Source organism: Talpa occidentalis, unplaced genomic scaffold (assembly GCF_014898055.3).
Source record: "Talpa occidentalis isolate TD23 unplaced genomic scaffold, MPIMG_talOcc4v2.1, whole genome shotgun sequence".
NCBI classification, from domain to species: domain Eukaryota; kingdom Metazoa; phylum Chordata; class Mammalia; order Eulipotyphla; family Talpidae; genus Talpa; species Talpa occidentalis.
In genome coordinates this window covers 9,474,282-9,500,853 of record NW_026555331.1, presented here as the reverse complement: position 1 = coordinate 9,500,853, position 26,572 = coordinate 9,474,282, and the positions used below count along the sequence as shown (strand labels likewise).

At 47.4% G+C, this 26,572-nt stretch overlaps 1 protein-coding gene across 6 annotated transcripts in view; it reads right to left on the bottom strand.

The window, feature by feature from the left end:
- ASAP1 (ArfGAP with SH3 domain, ankyrin repeat and PH domain 1) overlaps window positions 1-26,572 on the bottom strand; it is a 284,215-nt gene that overhangs the window by 226,276 nt on the left and 31,367 nt on the right. For all 6 annotated transcript variants that reach the window (XM_054691980.1, XM_054691978.1, XM_054691982.1 and 3 more), the window contains one exon: window positions 26,387-26,472. In XM_054691980.1, coding sequence (XP_054547955.1) covers window positions 26,387-26,445 — 59 coding nt within the window. In that variant the 5' untranslated portion in view covers window positions 26,446-26,472. The remainder of the gene's footprint in view (window positions 1-26,386; window positions 26,473-26,572) is intronic.

Here is a 26,572-nt window from a genome sequence, read left to right as displayed (position 1 = left end):
CGGGGAGAAGCCGTAGTCAGGCCTTTGGGAAGCAACCGCCTCCAGCCGGTGTCCCAAATGCGCCCCCTAGGGCGAAGGCGGGCCCTGGGGCGTCCCCCACAACATGCTGCCCTCTTGCAGGGTTGTCCTTCTCCTGCTGTACCCCCAGTTTCGAGGGGATACCCCGAGGCAGGAGGCTTGGCCCAGAGGAGTAGCCCGGAGTTGTCAAAAGCAAATGCATCTCCCTGTCCACCAAGACTAAGGACAGGCCAGGAGCCCTGGAGGCACAATCCTGCCAGCAAGATTTTTCCTTGCAGCAGAGAAACAGAACAGCGAGAACGGAGCGGAGCAAGACAGCGGTGGCGTGGCTCTGAGAGAAGGGCTGTCTAGACAGGCCCCTGACAAGGTGACACGTGAGCTGAAGAGGACAGACGCTGAGTCATGCCCACAACCTGCGGGCCACCGGACCTTGGCCTCAGCTCCTTCAGGTGAAGGGCACCAACCGCACAAGGCTGCTGCTGTGGGTAAGAAAGTGCTTTGTGGACAGGAAAGCCATGAGGGACCCAAGGTGTTTTGTCTACCTGCTGGCTGCGCTGAACCTGAGCTGTGCCCCCAGGAGGACCTTCTCACTGTCCATAGACTGGGATCTCCACTAGCTAATGAAGTGCAGAGGCCACATGCATGCAAAAAGGCTCTTCCTTGGCAAAGTGTTGTGTTGAAAAATCACCTTGGAGGGCTAGTCTAAAAAATAAGTAAATAAAGAGGCACCCACTTTCTCCTCATTAGCACTTTGGAAATTTGGCTGAGGGCACAGGGAGGTTGAGGTTCAGGGGAGATAGCCAGACGGTGACAGGCAGTTGAAGACCCGTCCCTGGAGGTCACTAGCTCGTGTGGTGGTTCAGACCATGGCATCTGTGTATGAGGCACTAGAAGAAAATCCTAAACCTTTTATTCTGCATACTAAAAGGCCGCCTGCATCTGGAAAGTCCTCTGACTTGGAATAAATACGGCCCCTCCTGGTTTGGGCTAATGAAGCCTGAGCCTCAATAACCCCACGCTACCCCTACCTGCATCCACTCTAGATCAATTCAGAATCGGATTCTGCATTTATTCTCTCCTTCCCCTATTCCAAGTGTCACCTCTGCTGGGCTGGCAGCACCTTCTCTGTGCATGGCATATAGTAATCACTCAATAAATATGAGCCATTATTAAAAGCCTAGAGTCAGTGAATAAATGCCTCAGTTCCACAAGCCTGGGTTCCAGAACATTCTCTCTGTTTAACTGATGCTGTCACCTTAGACCTGGGTGCCATTCACTGGTAAAAGAAAGAGTTGGGTGTGCCAAGATGACCAGCTGGCGCCGAGGCTGTGCCTAGCTCGGCTCCCCAGAAGGTTATTACAACAAGCTAATCTAACTGAGATGGTAAAGTACAGGGATCTCTTTCCTGATTGAATTCGCTGAAGAGCCCAAACTGCTGCCATCAATTGTTGTTTGTTTCATTTGAAGATTATGTTATATATCTGCTCCGCCTCCCCATCTCCTCCAGCCAAGAAAAGAATGCGATATTGTCCCTTGGTAAGTATATACCGACTCTAAACTGGTCTGAGACTCTAATTAGAGTCTCAAAGGGTCACACCTCTTCCCACCATTTCTGGGGCTCACGGGCCATAATCCTCTGCGTATTTGAAATCAAGCCCCATGCAAGCCGTCTGTACCTCTCCTTTTTTTTTTTCCAAGATTTATTTATTTATTTCTACAAGCACTGGGTAGAGTCAGAAGTGTGGGAGGGTGAGAGAATTCACCAGAGACAGAGCGGGGAGCAGAGCAGGCAGACTGACGAAATACACTGCTGAGGGGAGCAGTGGGCGCGACAGAAGAGGTCTGTCGTGCCATGTGGGACCCTCGCCAGCAGCCAGGGATCCAATTGGCGCTGCAGAGGCTATGGGCAGCTTCGCAGCCCAGTGCTCAACCGCTGTGCCACCAGGGGAGGCCCTGTACCTCTCCTTTTCTCAAATACCCTGACAGCCATTCCTGGCTATCAGAAAGGGAAGAGTCTGACATGGGCAAAACTTAAAAGCTGGATTTCTTCATGTGCGACTGCTCAGAAATATACATCATCCTTTTCAGAGCCAGGAACATACACACCCCCTTGTTGTACTTGCGCGTGCCCAGCTTTGGAAAAAGCACACATCATCCTTGTCATTGTCCCGTCAAGGACGGCTCGGCCTGTCTTACAAGCCAAGCTCTGTCGGCCGGGTGACAGTGGACCTTCATCTCCTTGTAAAGGGGCAGTAAGATGAGTGGTGGCGTTTTTATGAATAGTGGTGGCATGACTGATGCCATTGTCCCCGGGAATTGGCTGAGTGTTATTTGTGGCTGGAGGCTTCACCCTCGCCCATGTGCCCAACAAGGTGCCTGACATGTAGGAGGGTGGGAGAGTGGGGGTGGGGAGGTGGGGTGCTCCACCCAGCAGCGCCAGCCAGCCTCCAGATCTGATGGGATGGAATGATAGTCTTCATTAAAGGTACCCAGGCCCTTCCTGGAACAGGAGCCATGGGGCATGTGGGAAGAGAAGATGCTTTGTGTTACCTAGACCTGGATTTGTATCTCTCCTGTATCACTTACTAGCCTTGTCTTCTCATCTGCAAAATCAGGGCTATAATAAAACTACGCTACCACTTATTCCGTGAAGTGACATGAGAAGTTCTGGATAAAGCCCTTGACGTCTAGTGAATAATTAACCTGCACAAGTTCCCTCTGACCTCCCTTTTTATATGAAGTATGATAATAAATACCCCTCTTTTCATTCCACAACTCAATTACATCTCTAAATTAGTCACCTGGAAGAGGAAAAAAGTGGGAGATGGGGAGGCAGCCCAGAAATTCCCAAAGGCTGGGATCTCGGATTTGGAGAGTCTTCCTAGATCTTATTCTCATAGTATATGTCCTTTTGGCTGGGCATTTACCCATAAGGGGGTCAGTAATTTTAGATGCTTGATTTGGAAACTTACCTATTTTTCCCCCCGTCTTTTGCACATTAATTGTATTGAAGCCCCTTTCCAATAATGGTCTTATGTACTAGAGTGTTTTGTCTTGATATGGCAGATGGCAGAACCTATTTAGAGCAGGAAGGTTTAAGGGTTCTGGGGTGCCCCTCTCCTTGCCTGGTAACACTTTGTGAGGTCAGATCCACTAGGAGTTGTTTGGGATTTAGGAAGTAAATAAACACCATGTAGAGTCAAATAGGATGACTACTAAGCAGGATCGGAACTGAGGGGCTTTCTTGGTGGTGCAAGGGGTTAAACACAACACTGTGAAGCTATCTGCAGCCTCTGCAGCAAGAGTTTGATCCCCATATGGCCAGGGAGGTGACCCACATGGCGTAGCAGACCTCTCCTGTCTCCCCACTGCTTCCCTCAGCAGTGTATTGCAGTCAGCCTGTTCTGCTCCCCACTCTGTCTCTGGCAAGTCCTCTCACCCCCTGCACCTCTGGCCTGTACCCCAGTTCTTGCATGCATAAATAAATCTTTTAAAAAAAAAGTGAACTGAGACCACACTATCAGGCTTTTTCATGTAACACAGTTCCTGTAAAGAAGCTATCTGAAAAAAAGAACAGGACATTTATTTTGCAGGAACATGAGTTATAGGTGGATTCTCATATGAGAAGGCTCCCATCTCTACCACATAGCAGCTCTGAGACCTTGTTCAAATAACTCACTTCACTGAACTCAGTTTTCACACCTGCAAAAGGGGAACAATGATAGTAACTCTTTAGGGCTCTGAGGATTCAACAGTCTATAGCACAAGAAGTACTTAGCAGGGGCTGAGATTTCCTAAGTAGACAATCCTGTCAGATGTTATTATGGGAATATTGAAAATCTATCTGGAGCTATCAGTTCTCATTGTACAAAAATAAATATCCACTGAGACCTGCTATGTACCACTTTACTAAGTGTAAAATTGTGGGCACACTTCCCCTTCTTTAACCCTCAAGGCAAGTGCAATGATCCCAAACTTACCCAAGAAAAACCTGAGGCGACATGGGGTATGGAGTGCTACTTCCTCAGCTGCTGCCTTGGCCAGGTTCTGCACTGGTTGCTGCATAGGTGATGTTGAAATTCATCTCCTAATAGTCCTGACATGGAAGTATTACAATAATGGGAACTGACACGCAGTGACATCTCACTGCAGGTTAATGTCCCAGAGCCTGATAGATGAAACCCACTGCTTTTTCTGCTACCTGCAAAATCAGTCTACAAACTGCACCTTGTATCATGTTACTCTCGTTAGATATTTTTCCCAGTCCAGGCAAAAAGAAATATTCGTATTTATTTCATTGGCTAACTCCAGAACGCATTTTGTATCACCTTCCTAAAGAATGAGAAGAAAGGAACATTTGGGTAAGCAAATGTTCCCTTTGGGGATATTTGGGGAAGCTCTTGCTTCCCCAAAAGCATATTGGGGAAGCAAGAGAAGGGAGGGATGTGTTTCCCTCCCAGTGTTTCGCTGCTAGGCTCAGGTTGCATATTCTACCTTAGCTGAAGATGCTTTTGCATATGCCTGATATGAGCGCTTCCCCGGTGCACTCATACAAGTTCATGTAATAATGATAATAATAATAATAAAAGCACTAGTCTCTAAACTTAATTTAAATGCTCCAACTAAAACCACTAAACTCTTCTCAGTAAAGAGGAGCACATGGCTTTTTTGGAGACAAAAAACCCCCCAACAACTCTGTTCTACCTCCCTGTTCCTTCTGATGGAGGCAGGAGGGGAAGAGGCAGCACGTGCCAGGAACCCCCAAGTCTCAGACTCGAGTACAGACATCAATTGAATGATCAGGAAGACAGTTCTGTCCGGTAAAAGAATAGCAACATCAAGACCACATAACGCAGAGACTGGTATTATTGCCATTTGATGCAGAGGGAAACCTGAAGCTTGGAGGTCACCCTGGCAAGTGGTGGAGGAAGTCTGAACAGTCTCATTTCACAGCCACATGATGAATGCCCTGCAGTACAGTTCATCCAAACAGTGGGTCCACAGTCTCGGGGAGTCTTCTCAGTGCCAACGTGTTATCTTTGATTCCTCCCAGAATCTCATTACAAACCCAACTCAAATGCATGCTTGGCCAGCTTGGAGCGCCCTCTCTGTGACACCTTCTTCAGGTTGGGATCATCTTCCCAGGGGTGTCTACAGTATAGCCTCACTCACTCTGCCCTCAGCACACGAAGGAGGACGGCTGCATGTGGAGGGCTGTAGACTCATGTCCACATGGAGAGACTGAGAACCAACTGCCAGGGGCAGGCTCTGCTGACAACTTCCATCTGAGTTTCCCCAACTACAAAATTCCCAGACTGCCAATCCCTAGGGCAACTGGAGGACTCCTTCATCTCCTTCCCTTTATCACCTATGTCCCCAGGAGCTGAGGGAGGGGCAGGGGTTCCTGGAGCCCCAGACTTGGCATTTTACAAGCTCCATCTCTGCTGGAGAATTCAGAGACCTCCGCAATCTGTTCAAGGTCAACAGTAAGCAGAGATGAGCTATTCACAGCTGGTCTGAATCCAAACCCTCCAGGCTTTTTCTTCCCTGAAGGTTCTGTCTCATACAGGCTCCCTGGGGGCCCCCTATAAATGTGTTTTGGGTTGAACTGGCTCTGTTTTATGAGCGACATCATTTCTGATATAAGTAAAACAACTTGCAGTGAAGAAAAATTGCGTTATATGGGATTCCTAAAAACTTGCACTTTGTAGGAGCGAGAGATTATAAATCTTAGTTTATTTCTGAATCAACCTGAAAAATGAGAAAAACTTCTAGAACCTGCCTCTTTTATGATACCCTTTTCTGTGACACTATTTTCCAAAAATTTATATTTCTCCAATTAGACTGTGAGCTCCTTGAGACTAGAGGGTTTCAAGGTGCTTAAGGGATACTCAGTGATAGATGAGGGAACAATGAATGAAAATGAATGAAGGAACAAATGAAGGAACATTTACAGGAATGGGGTAGGAGAGCAGAATGAGAGAGAGGAATCCTGGCTCTTAGAGTCCCTTCCACCAGCTACATGATCATAAACTATCAGAACTAAGAAGAATCCCAGGGATTTTTCTTTTTTTTTTTGAAATCCAACTCAATAAAAGCCTGGAGGGCCTTCCCTGGTGGCACAGCAGTTGAGCGCTGGGTTGCAAAGCTGCCCACAGCCTCTGCAGCGCCGGTTCGATCCCCAGCCGCTGGTGAGGGTCCCACATGGCGCAACAGACCTCTCCTGCCGCCCGCTGCTCCCCTCAGCAGTGTATTTCGTCAGTCTGCCTGTTCTGTTCCCGGCTCTGGCTCTGGTGAATTCTCTCACCCTCCCACACTTCTGACTGTACCCAGTGCTTGTATAAATAAATAAATAAATCTTTAAAAAAAAAAAAAAAACTGGAAAAAAAAAAATACATGTGCTTCCAATCCTTTCATTTTTCTGGATGAGGAAAGCCTTCCCAGTGGTCATCCAGTGACTTAGTATTCCTTGACAGATATGTGGGAAACCTGGGTCAGATCCTGGCTACCAAAGGTCTTCCCATTCCGCCACCATTGCCGGTTACATTTTAAGGATGGAATTAAAGATCTTGTCTTCAGAAGATCTGAAATTCTGTCTAAGAACAGATTATGCTCATCTTTGCATCACCTTTGTATGAGGAACGCCTACAGACTGTGCCTACTACATATTTAAAAACAGGAACTATGTAAAATTAGGCACAGGATCACGTAGTGGGTACCCCCTAACTTTGAAGACTGAAAACACTGAGACTGGAGTAACACACCCACCTCCCTTTTTATTCTCGTCTCCATTTTCTCCCCCCTTCCCTCCTTCAGGCACCATTTATCTTCTCCAAAGCTGATGAAGAGGGACATTCAAGGCAACCAATGTTGGTGGGTAAGTCTCCCACCCCATCCCCGGCCTCCCCTAAGAGCGTCTTCATAAAAGCTAAGTCAGGAGAAAAAGAAGCTTTGTGACAATGCTGCTTACACTAAAGAGAGTGGAGATTTTGGGAAATGACCCCACCCCCACGCCCGTCCATGGGTACCCTGACAGCACACGCAGAGAGCGGCTGAGATTCCACCTGTGGCCAAGTCCACTTACTCTCTGGATTGACAAAGTTCTTTCCCGTTAGGCATTTTGAGAGATGAGGCCACTGTCTCCTGAGTGCCTGTGGTCATTCCTCAGGAGGTGCAGCCACATTAGCGGGGGACCCATCAGCCAGTCCTGCACCATAGTAACCTAGCAGCTCCAGAGCCTGTCCAGTGGTTAAGAGGGTGCACTCCAGACTCACATAACTGGTTGACCCTATCTGCCACTTGATAGGGATCGTAACCTCACCAAGTTATTTCCTTACCATTGAAAGGAAGATAATGAAAATATCTCCCCCATACAGAGTTGTTGCAAAGTACAACTGAGAGAACCCATGCAAGATGCTTAGCACAGTGGGGCCTCCCTGGTTGTGCAAGGGGTTAACTCTCAGCACTATGAAGCTATCAGCAGCCACTGAGGCATGAGTTCGATGCCCGGCCAGGGAGCTGACCCACATGGCGCAGCAGACCTCTCCTGTCTCCCCACTGCTCCCCTCAGCAGTGTTATTTCAGGAGAGCCGCCTGTTCTGCTCCCCAATCTGTCTCTGGTGAGTCCTCTCACCCCCTCCCTCTGCACCTCTGGCCTACACCCCAGCTCTTCTACGCATAAATAAATAAAATAAATCTTAGAAAAAAAAGCTTTGGCTCAGCTTTTCAGGAGCCAAAAAGATACATAAGCCATGGTCCCTGTCCTCATATGTAGCCACAGATTCAAGTTTTCAGCACAACTGCTGAAATGCTCAAAGAATCCAAATGGAAAATAAATATGTATTCAAATGTGTGACCTATGAAAAGACCCCAAAAAGGTCTCTTCCTGTGTGGCTTTCTCTGACTTCCCCAAAGCCTAGATAGACCTATTTTTATTAGCACTTTTCCAAGCTTCTGTTCATCTGAAACACTACCCAAGAAGAAAGACGTGAGAAATGACAGCCATTAGTGACCCGAGCATTCACTTTCCTTGTAGTTAACACCAGAAGCCGGAGGTAGAAGCTGTTTGAGGTCCTGGGGCAATATCATCCTATAACTCGAATTCTTTTTTGATAGTATTACAATCAACTACAAACACCTTGCAATCCCTCCACACTGCCTCAAGGTCTACTTGCAGCCAAGGGCAGTTTGGAGCTCATCAGTCCTGGGTCTCGGGCCCTTCCTAGGGGTTCCCTATAATAGGAATCTATAACAGTATCTGGTTGTTGCTTTTCAAAAAATATGATTTCACCCACAATGCATCTGAAACCACATCACAAGGAGCTGTATTATAACAGAATTTTTCCATAATTATGTCAAATGTAGGGCATTGCTCTATTTGAAAAGGGAAAATTGCCCACCCACTGCAGTTTTCTTCTTAGCATATGCTATTTGGTTAACATTTTTCTCAAATGTGAACATTCCAAATCACACTAGGGGCTCTAAATTAAAAAAAACACACAGAAAAAAAACCTCTACAATTGCTAACAAACCTGACAAACATCTAGCTTCTAGTCCCTGTTCTTTCTTTTCTGATTTTTTGTTTTTGAAAAATTAGTCTTTTTTGCTCTGGCCTCAGATTTAGAGCTATTATACCAACTCATTTATAAAATTGCCATGTTTAAATAGACAGCAGAGAATTCACTGTTGATTGGGTCTGGAGATGATTATTTTCAATATCTTTCATTTTTCTTTAGTGAATAAACTGACTCTTCTAGTATTTCATTTTGGGAATTAACTTTCATTTACCCCCAACAAATTTCAGCATCCGGAACTCATCAGCAGTGGACAGAGACCTTGTAGGAATTGAATCTATTTTCTGTCTGCCCTACATACCCTTTCTTTTGGGGACCACCCCTCCCTGACTCTGGATGACTCTCCAGAGAGTGTCAACCATGTGTCTCCTTCCTCCCAACCAGAGGGCTGGATGCAGGCTTGCTGTCAAAGTAATCCAGCCTCCTGAAGGTAGTCGTGGTGGGTATTCCCACAGGTGTTTGACCCAAGCGATGCCAATCAGGGTGCTGTATGGAGGTGGGACTGGTCGCATTGGGGTGAAAAGTGCCATGTGCCTTTTCTCTAGAAAGTCAAAGGAGTCTGTAAGCCTTCAGCTGCTGGTGACCATCTTTGCCACACACGAGAGGACTTCCCTAAGAAGGATGCTAACCAAAAGCTGGCAAGAGATGAAGGGAGGGAAGAAATGGAAAATACTGGTGACATTTGAACAAATTCGTTTGAATCACATGCCGGATGTCAGCCCAGCCCTGGACTTCCCAGGCATGTAAGCAACTCTCCTTCTGTCTCAGCTTAAGCTAGTCTAAGTTGGGTTTCTACCATTAAAACTAAAGAAGCTCGGCTAATCTTTTCCTGGGCTCAGTACCATCTTCAAAAGTTAGGACAAGTGTTAACCTTGGCCAATCTATTCACTGCCTCAGAACCCCAGTGCCCTCATCTGTAAAATGGGGATAATAATATCCACATTGAAGAAATGTCATAAAGAGTAAATTTGACAATACAAAAGAAAATATTTACAAGTCATATCTATTAAGGGTCTGGTATCCAAAATATATAAAATCTTACAATTGATATAAAAAAAACCCAAATAACTAATTTTGAAAATGGACAAAGTACTTGAAGAGCCACTTCTCCAAAGAAGATGCATAGATAGATAATAAGCACATGAAAAGATGCTCAATCTCATTAGTTATTGGGGAAATGCAACAAGTTACTGGGAAAATGTAACAAGTGTTGGAGAGGATGTGAAGAAACTGGAAATCCTCAGCCCTGCTGGAGGGAATGTAAAATGGTGCAGCTGCTTTGGAAACAACTTGGTAACTCCTCAAAGGGCTAAAAACAACATTATCATATGACCCAGCAATTCCATTTCCACACACATACCCAAGAGAAATGAAAACATACATGCACACAAAAACTTCTAGATGAATGTTCATAGCAGCATTATTCATAATAGTCAAATAGCAAAAACAACCGAAGAATCCATCAACAAATAAATGGATAAACAAGAAGCAATACACCTCTACATGGATTATATCATTCAGCCATACAAAAGGGATGAAGTCAATACATGCCACAACACAGATGAAACTTGAAAATAAATAAAGCTAAATGAAAGACACAAAGGCTGCCTATGATTCCATTTATATGAAGCTCCCCGACGAGGCAAATCCGTAAGAGAAAGCAGTACAGGTTGTAAGGGACTGGATAAGGGGAGGCAAGAAGAGTGAATGTCAATGTAGCTGATATGTCTGAGTGCCGAAGTCCAGCCAGCGAGATACACACTAAAGTACTATGCAGGCCTTTTGGGGAAATGCCTTTTAAAAAAACTAATTTGGGGACCTCCTTGGTGGCACAGGGGTAAGGCTCAGCACTGTGAAGCTTTCAGCAGCTACTGCAGCAGGAGTTCAATTCCCAGCCTGAGAGCTGACCAACATGGCACAGCAGACCTCTCCTGTCTCCCCACTGCTCCCCTCAGCAGTGTATTTCAGTAGATCCCCCTGTTCTGCTCCCCACTCTGTCTCTGGTGAATCCTCTCACTCTTGCCTCTGGCCTGTATCCCAGCTCTTGTATAAATAAATAAATCTTTAAAAAAAAAAAAAGAAGAAGACATTAGGTTAGACAAATGAGGAGGAGTAATCATGTGAAATCACAGCATGAAGACTTGTCAAAAAGCCAAGGGGCCTCCCTTGTTGTGCAAGGGGTTAGGTCTTAGCACTGTGAAGCTGCCCACAGCCTCTGCAGCACGAGTTCGATCCCAGGCCAGGGAGCTACCCACATGGCGCATCAGACCTCTCCTGCTGCTCCCCTCAGCAGTGTATTTCAGTAGATCCCCTGTTCTGCTCCCCACTCTGTCTCTGGTGAATACTCTCACCTTTCCCCCCACTACCCCGCACCTCTGGCCTACACCCCAGCTCTTGTATGCATAAATAAATAAATCTTTAAAAAAAAAAAAAACAACACTTGGCTGGAGAAGAACCCTACTGTCTCTTTTCCCCTTGTTCCATGCTGCTGGAATGTGGATATGACGGCTGACACTCCACATTTTGGATCATGAGGAAATATGTGCAAATATGAGGAAATATGAGGAAATACAAGCAAATATGATCATGAGCAACCATTTTGGATCATGAGGAAATACGCTAAGGACATCATGGTCAGAGAGATACAGCTTGAGACCCTGATAACCAGGAGGGCATTGTCAGGCTTGGACTACCTCCAACTTCTTTGGTCTGAGGAAGAGGAGGAGCACCCTAATTGCTTATGTTATTTGGATTTGTGTGGATAAGCCTTTGAAATCGAATTCTAACTTATACATGCTTACAAACATTCTGAACCAACTCAGAACATAGGAAAACAGCTAATGTCAGAAGCGGTCAAATTAGAAGCACTCTCCCAGAGTCATTTTCCCAACCAGACCTCTATGCTTTCGTCTATATTCAGAGCTTTAGAGCTTCTGTTGAATTATTCTGTAGATAGTCACCAAGGCCTATTTTGTGGAATAACAGAATCAGTGAAAAGACTGGTCTCAATTTACCAAGTACAGGCATTACATTTTATAAGTGCTTAAATTTCATCTCAACTGTTGCTTCAAAATACAATCACAGAGGAGCCAATAGGCTCCCACAGAGTGAATTTCTGAAGTAGCAAATTTATTTACTCAACCACTGCACAATTTGGTGAAGAGAGAAGAGACAGGGCAGATCCCAAACAGGAAGGAAGATGATAAAGTTCAAAGATGTCCTTGCTTTCTACTCCATGGGCTGCCCAATCTTTCCAGTGCAATCTTTTAAAATACCAGAATTATTCCTGCCAGAAAGACAAATGGTGGTGCCCCCACGGCTGAAATAGGATCAGTTTTGTTGTTTGCTGATCTGTTTACAGAAGGTAGAGGTGATATGTAAGAGTCAACATACTATTTATGATCCAACAGCAGGCAGGTACAGTATTACTCGATCAAAAAGGGGGTCCCTCGGTTATCCTTCCTTCTCATTAGGGTTCTTAAAAGCTTAAGAACATAAGTGACATAAGCGACGGTGAAATGTTTGAAGGGAAAGGTTTTTCCACGCTGATTTTTTTCTGTGGCTTAATATATCTGACTTTGCACACATTTTGGAAGGGTAGAGTCGGTACCCTAAATGTTATTTATGAAGGTAAAATATTTTAGTGTTTTTTTTTTATTTTACATTACAGGTGCTGTGTCCATGCATGTGTGTTAGTGAGAACAGAGAGAATTTCGATTACAAGTTATTACAATCCTTTCTCCAGCACCTGGGTGGAATAGTTACCCTGCTTTTTCCACTTCTAAGCATGCAAATGTATGTGTGTGGAGACACACACACACACACACACCCTCTCACCTCTTTTAGAACACGGGAACCAGGAAGTAAACACACAGATCCCAGGGAGCCAAATTCATTTCTTTAAAGTCCACACGCCAAAACTCATGTATTTTAATCACAGGAAACACGCTCACTTGATACTCAATTCTAACAAGTTTGAGGAGCTGATTTTCAGGCCTTCAGCAAAGAAAAGGCAAAGGTATGCTGGTGTATAGTGAGGAGGGCTTATGAAGGAAAAAGATGATTCCAACAAAAAAATTATAGTCTGCTAACACACACCCCACAATAAATTCTAAATCCACGTGCCTGCTCCTGAGGGTAAACCATTGCTCAACTGACGTCAAAGTCAACAGCCATTCAAAATGGCGAACCTTTGTGGTTGAGAAAAGGATGAACGCATGAGCTGTGTTCTGTGCCAGAGGCAGGTCTTCTCAAAGGGTTTCCAATCCGATCAGCAAAAACAGCATAAAGTAAGAAGCTATTTGGTGATCCAGGGCTTTGCAGAAAATGTAGATTTCTCAAGGAGAGCAGCAAGGGCCAAGCTGAGCACAGAAATCAGGAGTCCAAAGACAAGATCAAGGCCAGCAGTACCACTTACAAGTTGCAGGATATCAGGCAAAAGCCACTTGGTTCAGTGTTTCCCCATCTCTAAAATGGGGCTAAGGAGGAAACCTCAGAGGCTGCTGTGAATACTAACAAGCTATAGGAGAGTACATCTGTGTCCCAAAAATGGGCATTGAATCCAAATAAAATTTTCTGTGTGTGAATCTTCACTGTTTGCTTTACAACTCTTATTATAATAATTATTTTGTTCACTAGTGTCAGTTAAAATCAAAATAATGTCAGCTGGCAATTTCACTTCTATGTAAACACCCACAGAAATGTATACATATGTTCACCAAGAGACACATGTGCTAATGCTCATAGAGATATTGCGTATACACTATACTGGCAACGTAGGAAGAAATCTGCATTTTCAAAATAATAACTCTAAAATCCTGCGATGTGCTAGGATTGAAAGACCAGGTCTTTATATTCCAGCCTCTCTGAGATCCTTAGTTATAAGCATTGTATGCATATACTTTCACACTGGTTTGTATACTTTATAATGTCATCTGCCCCATTCTAAGGAGTAAGGTGACGTATAGACACACAAACACACGAATTGACCCAAGTCCTCTTTGACTCTAAAAAGCAGCCAACTCATTTATCCAGAAAGTGGTTCCACATTCAGGAATGCACTGACACCCCTGTCCTTTGAGTCTTCACGTCTTTGCCCAGGTTGATTGCAACACAGGTGTGTTCCTACAGACAGGCTGATGTCAACCAGCCTTAACTAGGAAGAAATGAAACAGATGAAAGTATTTAGGAAAGAAATAGATATGTTCACACTATTAATGTAGCAGGCAAGGGACTTTCAAATATTTCTCATTTCAGCCTCAAGACGACCCTGTAAAGAGAGCAGGATTTTAGGGACACTAAGAAATCTGCCCACTGCTGGGAGCTAGTAGGTGCTTGCACCTGCACTGGAATCCAGTTCTGCTGATTCCAAGTTCATCTCTCTTTCAGCCACAGCACAGTTGAAGGCCACTAGACAGAGAGAGATATCGATTCCCCATGGGTAGGGATGGATTTGATCTGGGCAGTAGCTCACGTCCTTGCTTAAATCCCGCTCCTCCTGTGACTAACTCTGAGACTGCAGTTTTGTAATCATATACACTGCAGTGTCCTCTCCAGTAGGGCTCAAGAGACCTCAAAAATGCCTCGAAAAGGCATTCCATTAGGGTCAAGTTTATGGCTGATGATGGCCATATTATTTCAGGCATAATTGTTTTTTAAGAAGCATATAAACCTATTGATTTTAATAAATTGCAGGTTTTGCCCCACTCAGCGAACTGGCTTCCTTACCACCAGGTTCCTGCAGCAGCACAGATATTAAAGTCAAGCTGACCCCAGTTCAAATCCTCACCTGCCTCGTGGGTGCCTATCTTCCTGCGGAGGGGGCTGGCCCCCCAGCCCTGTCAAAAGCCATGCATCTTTGGCTTCTTTTCCTACAAAGATATAGTAGGGCTGCACTAACTTATCCCTTAAGGATAGTGGCATAACTATTCTCTGAGTCCCCATCAGCAAATGAAGGGACTACCTTCAAGGCAAAATGTATAGCGGCTTCCACTATAAAGAATGATCTCAAGGGTCTGCCCCTGAGTGGTCAGCTTGCAGATCTCAGCCTCTCAGAACCCACCATCAGTGGTCTTATCTCTCTGACTTGTGTCTCTATTGACCCTTTCCCTAACTGCTCTATTTTGCTGCTCCTAGCAACAGCAGGTGGAAAAGATGAAGGCCAATGCCAGGGGTGGGGTATGGAAACTGGCATGTGCTTAGCCCCGGGGCTCTAACCCCTGGGATTCTATGGACCTCAGGCCATAATGTATCCTCCTGGGTTAATATCCTGTAGGTTACCATGGATGGGGGTGGGAGGAGGCTGGAGAGCTGGTAGGGAAGAGAGGCCCCTGACAGCAGGAGTAGGACAGCAGAGGAGGAAGAGGAAAGCAATGCTAGCAAAAGCAGGAAAAAAAGAACCAGGGTCTCTCCCATCCAGCTTCCCTGGAGGGGACGCAGAGGTGTAATGCCAACAGTAAGGAAATGGAACCCACCAGCAAAAAAATGGAGGGGAAGACTCTTTACTGAACCTCAATCCCATTTCTCAGAGCTCCCCCTCTAGCTTCACTAATTCTTACACAACCTCCAAGTGATGTCAGATGATCCAAATTTACAGATGAGCAAACTGAGGCACAGGGAGGTAAAATTCTTGCTCTGTGTCCTAACAAGGCAATCTGTGTGATTTCAAAGCCAGTGCTATTTTTCAGGGTCAGCTGTCAAGAGCTTCACCCTGTAGACAAACCTGGGGAGACAGGAATTCCTAATCCATCTGACAACCGGCCCCCAGCCCCTGCCTCGTCAGAGACACAAACACATTCACACCCCACACACCCACTGTGGGGAGAGAACTGTAATTCACTTGACATTATGGTTTTCCTTGTGAGCCCTTTAACCCAGCAAATCACATCCTACAGTCTCTCCAGCCTGTGTCCTTCAGATGACACAACTTGGAAGCTCACAGAGGACCCCTTCAGCAGGAGGCCTGGAGAGATGGGGCCCTGAGGCTGGGCCGTGCTCCCCCTGGAAGCCAGCACCCCTCACAGGGCCACACAGCCCAATCATGGTGGACTCCGTGCTGGGGGCCGTTCCTCCCCTTATCTCGGGAATTCAGGCAAGGGCTGACGGAAGAGGCCCAATTATCTCAGTCTTTGTGCTGTGCACAGTGGTATGAGATCAGCGTGGCATTTACTTGCTTCTTAAATTTCAAAGAAATGGTCTCATTTTCCACTTTTGCATTCAAGTTCTACTGGGGCAAGCGGTGGGAAGACTTTCCTAAGTGCCACTGAGAGGAATCAGACGTCTCGAAGTTGAAGGACTATGCCTTCATCGTACTGTACAGGGCTTTGCAGAAAACCTCAGAAATATGTGGGCAAACCTCAGAAATATGTGGGCAAACTCAGACACACATGGACAAACATGTGCACACTCAGACACGACATGACCCGACAGGTGTGAGTAGAACAGGCTGAGCTGGGCCCTGGAGAAGCCTATAGTCGGCCAGAGGGTACAGGTGCCCGTCCTGCTCTGCACCCAGCACCCTGATCTGTACAAACACCTCCCAGCGCTGCCTGGCCCTCTGGCTTCCAAGTTAGCCAGTGGATGTCTGGAAGGCAACTGGAGATAGAACACGCAGGAGGGGGGATCCCCTCCTCTCTGGGCTCCTGCCCCCGTCCTCAGCTGCTGTCAGAGGGCCCCCTGCAAGCTGCCTCTCTGGCTCCGACTTCCGGGAGGCCTCCCCTGCCTTGGACCAGCCCTCCAGACCGTCAAAGGAGCCTGGGGTGCCCACCATCCCTTGCGGTTTCCCTACCCCTTTCGCCCACACTTCTCAAATGAGTCCTTTATTAAACTCTGCTCAAATTATCCTATTTTGAGAGTGCCATCTGCTTCCTGCTGGGACCTGGACTGATCCAGGGAGGCAGAGTAAACAGACAATGGCAGTGGAATGCAGAACAACAGAAGACATCATTGTTTCCCAGGGAAATGCAAGAGCTCTGGAGCCTGATTGCTTGGGTTGCAAGTCCTGCTCCTTCTCTCCTTACTATCTCTACTCACCCTCAGTGTCCACCTCTGAAAATGGGGTTAGCATGAGCGCCTACTCCACAGGCAGACATGAGGAGCGATGAGTTAATACAAGTGGGGAGCAGGGCTGGGCGTCTGGCACTTCATCAGTGCCGACAGATTCTCACTGGGATTCTTACAGCTAACTGGGCAGTCTTTTCAACGTACTAAGTGCCCAAAATACATCTGCTGAATGGTTGAAGTGCTAGGAGGAACAGGCACGGGGAATAAGGACAAGCAACAGGGCAACGACAAAGAGGGAATCCAGAAGGAATGCATACAGTAGGTGCTTTACACACCCATGGATGAAAGAATTCACGCCAGCTGTTCTAGACAGCATGACTTATCCCCTCACTCCAAGACACACGTCAGCACAACACGCATGGTCTAGGGAAGTCCCTGTCCCAAGGTCCTCCCCGGCTTGCTCCCGCCTCTGATCTCAGCATTATGCTCACAGTGGTGCAGTCAAAGAATGTATTTGGTCTTTGTCCCTGACTCCTGGTCAGGAGCTCCTAACACCCTTGGAATCTCCCAAGAGATAACAGTCTCTTTTGTATGTTAATGAGATGACCTGGGAGGGGGTGCTAAAGGGCTCCAGGAGGGTCACCAGAAAGATCTCCAGAGGGGCTGGAGATGGAGTCCAGTCCCCAAGGGCTGATGATTTTATCACTCCTGCCTCTGCAATGAAAACTCTATAAAAACCCCTAAACTCTGGGAATGGGGGTCTTCCAGGACGGTGAGCACTGCAGCATGCTGGGAGGGCTGAACCAGAGAAGGCATGGTGCTCCCCCCCCTTCCCCAGCCCCTGCATTTCTTCCATTTGGCTGTTCCATTGTCATAAAACTGGTATAGCCATTGTCATAAACTGGCAGCAGTAAGTAAAGTGTTTTCCCCACTTTACTTGGCTGAGCCTTGAAGGAATCTGAGGAGGGGGTGGTGAAAATCTGCCAATGCATAGCCCCAGGATGTGCTAGTAACCCTAGAACAGGGGCAGACTTCGGGACTCACCCTAACCCTAACCCTAACCCATGCAGTCTGTGCCAACTCTGGGTAGTATCAGGACTGACTCGAGTTATTGGACACCGACTTAGTGTCAGAGAATTGGGAATGCTGCCCTGGGTCTGTTGAAGTGGTGTTAGAAAAAAAGACATGGCACCCACAAATGCTCTTGATGGCACGAGCTGGTGACGAGCTATGTCAACCTCCACGTGCACTGCCTCCAAGTCCCCTCAGAAGCTTTGGCACTGAAGACGGGCAACCCAAATGCCATCGAAGGCTCAAGCCAGAGGCCACTGAGGTGAAATGGAAGGACACAGAGTAACCAGCAGGGAAGGCTTTCTCTAATTAAAATAAACACACAAACCACTTTCTCCTCCGTGCATAAGATCTACTTGAAGGAAGCACAGTAACAACTCTTCAGGTAGAACATCAAAGCTGCTGGCATCGCTATGTAATTGAGGACCGAGTCTGCAGACAAACCTTCATTTGTTATAATTATTACCTCCCTCTCCTGCTATTCAGGGAACCCCACTGCTGGGCAGAGGGGGAAAAGACAACAAATGGGAACACTGGGAGTCAGAAATCTTGGGCTTCAGAGAGAGCAGAACCCGTTACTACCTGGGGAACTTGGGCAAGCCATCCTCTCATAGGGTACATCCCTCAATGGCTCCCCATTGCCTGGTCATTCATTCACTCAACAAACATTAAGCTAGGCACTGTCCTGGAAGCTATGGAGTGTGGTAAGCAAGACTGAGGTGACCCCCGCCCTCCTGGAAGCTATAATCTAGTGGGAAAGACAGTCTGACGAGACTCAGATGCATGTATGTGTGTATATGTGCGTGCACGCATACACACACACACACATATCACGGGTTGAGGCACCAGGTCCATGCGGGTGGGGTTGAGGAAGCTGAGTTGGGAGGTGGAAGGGAGGATTTTGCAGGAATGGCCCTTGGAGCGGAGATTGGCTGAGTAGGAGTTAACTGGGGAAGGGAGAAGGGAAGAGGGCAGAGAATGTGGGAAGCTGGTGTGAGTGGAGATATCAGATCTGTAAGGAACCAACAGAACTCAAATCTGAGTGGAATGTGGACAAAGAGGCAAGAGATGGAGACGCAGCCGAGCCAGGGTGTGGCCAACTGACTTCAGGGCCTCCTGGAAGCAGAACTGACGCGAGCAGTAATTCCGAAGCCACTTCTCGTGCCAGCAGGCACAGGGCAGCTTCACTGTCAATTTGGCAGACAGAGAAAGAGCGTCCTGGAGCCCTCGGTGGGCCCTCCAGGTTCTAATGCTCTCTCCGGAACTGGGTCCGCAGGTACACCAGGCAGGGAGGCCGGCCTCAAGGACATGGGCACTGGCCGGGCAGAGGCGGGGCTGGGAGGCCAGGGAGGGGAACCAGCCCCCAGCCCCCCGGAATCTTCACCCTTTCCTGCTCTGGGCTCTCGCTGGGGTTCCCTCGTGGGCTCCCCTCTCCCGTAGTGACGCGCTTGTCCTCCCCATAGCCGTCCCCCATCTCTGACGTCGCCCCTAGAGCCCTGACCTCTAGCTCAGGTGTGCACACTTACCCATGCGCACCTGCGCCCACGCGCCTCTGTGGTAACACAATCAAGGCCGCAGGTGATAGCCACAGAGGCTGGTGTCGCAAAAAGCCTGATTAATTTATCCTACACTTCTCATTCCCCGTGTCTGGGGTGGGGTCGAGAGGATTATTGATTTGAGAGTTCTGTAGGGGAGCCCCCAAGTGATGGTACTTAAATTAGGTTTTATCTTGGCTGCTGGTCCTCCCTTCTCGTCTGGTTTGCAAACATCTTGAGGGAAGTAAGTGTGCCTGACATCAACCCTGACCATCACAACTACTTGTGGCGTTTTCTTTGCAGACTGAAGGGGAACATAATGAGGGCTAGCACGCGTTCTTTCGCTGACAATGCTGTGCACCTGAGATCTCATAATGTTCTACACCAGTGTTACTTCAATAAGAAATTAAACAATAAAAAATGAAGTGAGATCCTTTCAGATACACTGCAACAAAAAAGAACATGAAGAGTTGACTGAATGAAACAGACACTATTCTTATGTGCGTACATTATTTTAAAGGAGGTTTTAAACACATACAGGGCACAAAATAAATATTACAAGGAATGAAAACAAGACTGCATATGCCTGGATGCCCCCCATGTCTATAACTTAGCATGTTAAAGCCCGCTGAGGTGTCTGATCCTACTCCTGGCCTGGCCTCCACCTCTGGGGGCTGACAGGGGATACTGTGAGAACACAGTGGTTGCTTAACTTTTGCTGAGACAGATGGAGTGAAGTCCCTTTAAATAAAAGGGGAAAAGGGTATATATTTCACCTGTGTTACTTATTCTATATATTTTCCTAGGACGATCTACACATGATTCAGACCATCTGGTAAAGATTAACACCAACAGTAAGTATTTAATTGCTGTGTCCCAGCAGCTGATCATGCACTTGAGCTACTGCATTATCCCACTTAATTCTCAAGCCTATGTCTGAGGAACGTCCTGTTCTTGCTCCTTTGGACAGGTGAGGCAATGGTGGCACAGAGAGATTGAGTCACTCCCTCAAAAATAAAGCTTCCTTGTTTTTATGTGACATTCATATGAACGTTCTCAGAACTTAAAAAAACCTGATTGTAATCTTCTCTTTATTATCATTTTGCCCAAATTTGTCAATGCATTTCTCATTACAAGGCAGGATTTTATCTGTTTCGCAGCCATTGACCATCTTAAATGATTCTGCAAGGGCAGATCTGTACACCTGTGCCAGAAGGTGTTTTCAATTTTCTCCAAAACCTTTCCTTAGGCCGGATTAGAGGACTTGTTCTGAGGGTGTGTGTCTCCCTGAGGGGTGGGGGACGTGCAGAACAAGCCCCTCCTGGAGGTGATGGATGCTTGGGATAATTTCCGACCACACGTGCCAACCACCTTCTATGGGCCAGCCTCCCGCTCAATATAGATGTGACCCCACCAGGTCCCCACGAGACCAGGGGGAGAGACCGAGAGCAGAGACCTGAGGCAGAAAAAAGCCAAGAAAAACTCAGGTTCTGGAACCAGGAGCAGCAGAGCCAGATCAGGCACCTGTGGCTCCAACCAAAGGCCAGATGCTCTGGTCACACAGATGTTCCCTGCGACCCCCTCGATGGCCGCATGAAACAAAACTAATGAGGGTGGCAGGAAAGTGCCCTGCCCATCCCCTGGGAGCATGGGAGCACCCCCCTGCCAAAACACATGTACACCATCTCACTCGCCTGGCGAAAAATCCAGACTCACTGACTCGGGGTAACACAGAGTTCCTGCCTTTAGCTGTGGAAAGACAGCAGGGAGGTGGGGTGGGCAGAGACTCACCAGGCACTAGGTGCTGACGTAGGTGTTTACGTTATGATGTATATTTGTCATGGGCTGAATTGTGTCCCCTGCCCCTGAAAATGTTTACGCCCTAGCCCCGGGTCCCTGTGAAGGTGATCTAGGATCTCTGTGGATGCAATTAACATGTAGGTTAGATGAGGTCATGCTGGAGTGGAGGGCTCGCATCCCCACAACTGGTATCCTCACAAGAGAAGAGGGAAATGCAGGGAAAGGCCAGTGACAACAGAGGCAGAGACTGGAGAGACAGAGGCTGCCACCAACACCAGAAGCTGGGAAGAGGCAGGGAAGGAGTGTCCCCCATGGAGATGGCATCAGAGAGGGCATGGCCCTGCCCACGTTTTGATTGCAGCTTTCTAGTGTGCAGAACAGTGAGACAACACCTTCCTATTGTTCTAAGCCACTGAGTTTGGTGTCCCTGGCTGTGGCAGTGCTCAGCAGACTCATACAACACTGTCTGCTCTTCCAGCCCTGCTTGGACAGAAGCCACCTTTTGTTCCCCTTTGTATCTCAGCAGTTGGTGTCATCCCTGGCCCGTAGGAGGCGCCAAGAAAGTATTTGTTGAGTGAACAAGTGACAAAATTAAGTATAAGCTCAGTAGGAGGAGGAACGATGTCTTTTATCTCTATTAAGAGACCAGAGCAAATTAGGGACTCCAGAGATGTTCATACAATGAATAAGCTTCTTAAAATGAATGAAGAGAAATGTGGGATGGCTTTGCAGCGAGCCTTATTTATCCGTTTCCTCGGATTAAGCGTAGGGCGTGGCACACAGTAGCTGCTTAATAAATTTTGAAGGCGGAAAGGAAACAAGACCAGGCCACGGTCTCCCAGTTCTCACTCTAGAAGGGCTTTTCCTCCTGGAGGCATCTCACTGGCTGCAGAGGGGCGGACGTCGTGAAACAACCAGTTGAATTTTCAGCTGCCTCGATGATCCTGAAAGGGTTCTCACAGTGGAACTTGAACCTTGTCTGTTGAGGATGTGTTTATTTTTCTTTTACATCCAGAAATCTTAAGGTTTCCCCACCCTGCCAACAATGTCAGAAATGCAGCTGGAGTTGAGAGGTCAGCGCGTCTGAGTCCGGCTCTCAGGACACGTTTCCTGTCCATGTGCGACCTTCATTCCTGACCCTGCCCCGCGGCCACCAAGGAGCCTCAGCGGGACCCGGAGAGCTGGCTGTGGACTGACAGCGGCGGCACGCGGCAGGAAGAGCCTTGACCTCGGCAAGGCAGAGGCACACAGTGTTTTTTTGCAGGCTTGGTTTAGGGGGAGCTCAACTTGAGGTCAGTTCATTTATGCATATGGAGAAAACCCCTGAAAATAAGGTCAACTGATGATTCCCACTGCTGCTCAGAACTCTATTCTGCTGTTCCCTGCTGTGCTGGTGGTGTCTGGGGTGGGGAAAAAAAAACCCACTAATTCTTATTCCCCTGGACTTGTGCTTGAGGGATGGTGACCGCACTTCTGTTGGCTGTGATTTTACTTATTCACGTGTCATTTTGATGGCCAGACATAAGCGGTGCCTGCACTTGGGTCCTGAGAGAGGTAGTGAGTCCCTGGTCCTGTGGGCTCCCCTTCTGCTGGGCTGAGCTCCAGGCTTGGCACTTGCTGCTGTGAGTCAGGTGTGGGCCAGCATCTGTCGTGATGACAGACATGGAGAGAAAAGTGACCCCTTCTCAGTGCTGGGGACAGAGGGACCTGCTTTCTGTTTGGGGACATGGTCCTTACGTGGTCAGCTCACCCATGGAGGGCAGAGCTCCTCCCAGCAAGGAGTCCTGGAGATGTGGGTCTGGAGGGCTTGCGGGATTAGCCTCACTCAGCTCCTGTGCCCCCTGGGTGTCCTTCCCAGAGCCTGCCCAGCTGGTCATCAGTCTGTCTGGTATTTACCTCCTCCTCTTCCTCTGGATGGAAAGCACCATGAGGACCGGGAGTGTCTGCTGCCCACACCTTTGTGTCCCAGACTCCCTATGTTTCTGGCAGGTGAGTAATACTTATTGGTTGATAACGATATGAATGAGCCAACAAACAAAAAGAAATAAAAGGTGTCAGGCCTCATGTGACAGTAAGAGAGTGTGAGCTCTGGGGTCAGGCAGGTGTAGGGGTCACCCATGCTCTACCACCCACCGGCTCACGGGATGCTTCCAGATTGTCTGTGGCATACATGGGCCATTCAGTATTCTGTGCTCAGGCACCCAGCACCCAGATCAGGAAATGGAGCGCAGAAATTCACCTTATGCTCCCTCCAGTCGCTGCCCCCGCAACCAGACTAAATAAACACCCTCCTGCCGGCTGCATGATGGCTGACAAGTTACCCACCCTCGCTGGGTCCGACCTTCAAACGGAGAAAGCAATATCACGCTACAGGCACGAAAGTTTAGAAATGTATGTGCAGTGCCCGGCAAACAGGGCTGAGCAGGAACAGGAGGAGCAGGAGGAGCACCGACACCAGTAGTAGAACAGGTCATGGCAGTCGCAGTCATTGCATGCCATGGTGATGGGAAAAACAAAGGGATTAGTGACAGCAAAAGCAGCAGCTGGGGCCTCCCTGGTGGCGCAAGGGTTAAGCACCACACTATGAAGAAATCCTCAGCCTCTACAGCATCAGTTTGATCCCTCGCAAGCCAGGGAGATTCCCACATGGTGCAGCAGACCTCTCCTGTCTCGCCCGCTGCTCCCCTTAGCAGTGTATTTCAGTCAGTCTGCCTGTTCTGCTCCCCGCTCTATCTCTGGTGAATCCTCTCGTCCCCCCACCCCACACCTCTGGCCTGTACCCCAGCTCTTATATGCATAAATAAATAAATCTTCTAAAAAAAAAAAAAAGCAGTAGCTGGTGCAATAACCACAGCGACAGTAGTGGCAAGAGTAGAAGTGATCATGAGTTAAGAAGTAGTAGTAGCAATAGTCCTGACTAAACAAATAGTAGTAGGAATAATAGAAGCTTTGGCTCTAGGAACAAAAGAAGCAGCGGCTACAGGAATAGCAGAAGTAGCGACTGTAAGAACAGCAGAAGCAGCAGCTGTAGGGACAGCAGAAGCAGTGGCTGTAGCAGTAGCAGACGCGGCAGCAGAGGTCAGAGGAGAAGTAGTAATGATAACAGAAGTAGCCATTATAACAGCACAACTAGTAGCAATGGTAAGAGGAGCAGCAGCAACAAGAAGAGCTAACACTGATATATAGCACTGATTATGTCCCAGCGATTTACCTCAATTCAGCTAATACTCAACATAATGCTCACAGGATGTTTAAAAGAGAATTTTACAGATGATGGCACCGAGGCAGAGGGCTCAGTAGCTTCTCCGGGAGTCACACATCCAGCATTCAACCACCACCAGCCTGGCTACAGAGCCCAGCTCTTAACAGCAACCTTTCCATACCTATTTGCCTAGCAAAGAAAGATTTGTTCTCCAGTATCTGTTCTCTTCTATAGTAACGGATCTCAATTTTGGTAAGCGTATGTTTTGCAGAACCGATTACATTTCCCAGCCTTTCTTGTTGCTAAGTGTAAGCAGAGAAATAAATTCTGGCCAACTAAATATAAATAGTAGCAGCAGGCGCAGTACCCAATGAACATCATTAAAGGGAGGGGCCTGCCTTTCTTCTTCTCGTTTCTTCTCCTATGAGTATATGTGATGGCTGGCGCACAAGCAGCTGGGATGAACCATGAGGTAACCTTGGGAAGGAAGACCCATACGGTAGAAGGAAGAGGGAGGCTTGGTGTCACCAATGGCTGCAGCAGCCCTGCCACTACTTGTGTCTGACCATTCAGGTAAGGGAGAAATAAACTCCTATGTCCTTAAAGCCAATGTCCTTTTAGATTTTATGTCATTCAGTTTATGTCAAAACTTAATCCTAAATAATGCACTGAGATTTTGCAATTATAATTAATGTGAAAAGACATCTGCAGAACGAATGTTACCTTTGTGTTGAACTCTTGATTTAAAACACAGAACAAAATAAAAAGTGGCTTTAGCTAGTTCTCTCACAGACAAATGACAATGATGAGCACAGAAAGCCTTATTTACTCTGGAAAGTGGTGACAGTCTCGTCAGTTCATGTTGGGATCACATTCAAGTCTCTCAGGTAGGACTCCCTGTCTTCAGCCTCTCACCTTCCCATCCACTTAGGACAAATGTGCTTATTAAATCATACTTAAAAGTGATTTTCATCCAATAATTTGGAATAACTACAATGCTCTATGTGTCTACTTTATATCAGACCTTTTTTTTTAAAGATTTATTTATTCATTCATTCATTCATTCATTTAGTTATATAAGCACTGGGTACAGTCAGAAGCGCGGGAGGGTGAGAGAATTCACCAGAGCCAGAGCGGGGAGCAGAGCAGGCAGAAGGACCGAAGGACACTGCTGAGGGGAGCAGCGGGCAGCAGGAGAGGTCTGCGTGCCATGTGGGACCCTCCTCCGGTGGCCGGGGAGCAGCCGGGGATTGAACCAGCGCTGCAGAGGCTGCGGGCAGCATCGCAACCCAGCGCTCAACCGCTGCGCCACCAGGGAGGCCCTTATATCAGACATTTTTAATCTGTATTTTTTTCCTAAACCTGCACCAAAAGTCATTACCTCTTCCACAGATAAGAAAACAGAGAAAACAGAGATGGTGGGTGACTTGCCTTAAGTCACACAGCGAGTGGTGGCAGCCCTGGATGACTCCACTCCCTCCCACGCCCTGGTGCTCTCCCGCTCGCAACGCAGACTTCTGGGAAACACCTGGCACAGCAGCTCACCCTGTGTCTAGTCACCCCAGATTCCTGAGTAGGAGTTTTCTGTCCAGTTCTTGGGGTTCCTGCTGGCCAATGAAATTTTTTCTCTGCTGTCACAAACTTCCACCCACTGAGGCAGACTCCCTAGCTTCTATCACATGCCCCCTGAACAGGCCTCAGAATTCCCAGCCCCAAATGGGGCAATGTGGACCTTGGCCAACAGGCAGCATAGCAGAGAGGAGAAAGGCGGGCGACCTGGAGTCAGGAGAAGTTGACTTAAGGCCCCGCTGGCCAGTTCTTTATCCGTGAGCTGAGCGTTGTAATTCCTACCCATCACTACTTTGATTCCTGACTTCGCCCCTCGTACCACTCCCCTGCCCGACCTTTGCTTCTGAATAAAGGATAGAAATAATGTGATAGAAAACTCTTACGAAATTGCTTTTTAAAAAAGTTTTAAAAAGAAAAGAAAAACACTTACGAAAAGTCTACAGTTCGACAAAAGCCAGAGATCTGTTCTCCACGAGGACTTGCACCACGCGTGTTTCCAGCAGGTTCAAGGGCTTCGGTTGGATTAATTTTTGCATTTCAAACACCCCCCCAAAAAAAATAATCCCTCCACATTCCCACTTTGGGTTCTGTGGATGGGCTGGGCTAAGAACACTCACCGATTCCATAGTGAATCTCTCGACGAAAAACTGGAGAGCCTGGAGGCTGAAGATCTCATGTCTCAGCTGTCACATCAGAAAATTACCTGGATGGGGGGAGGGGAGAAAAGGTAACAAGAGTCATCCAGGGAACCGAGCAGAAGCTACAGTCTGAGACCAACACGTGACTTCCCCTGGCAGCAGCAC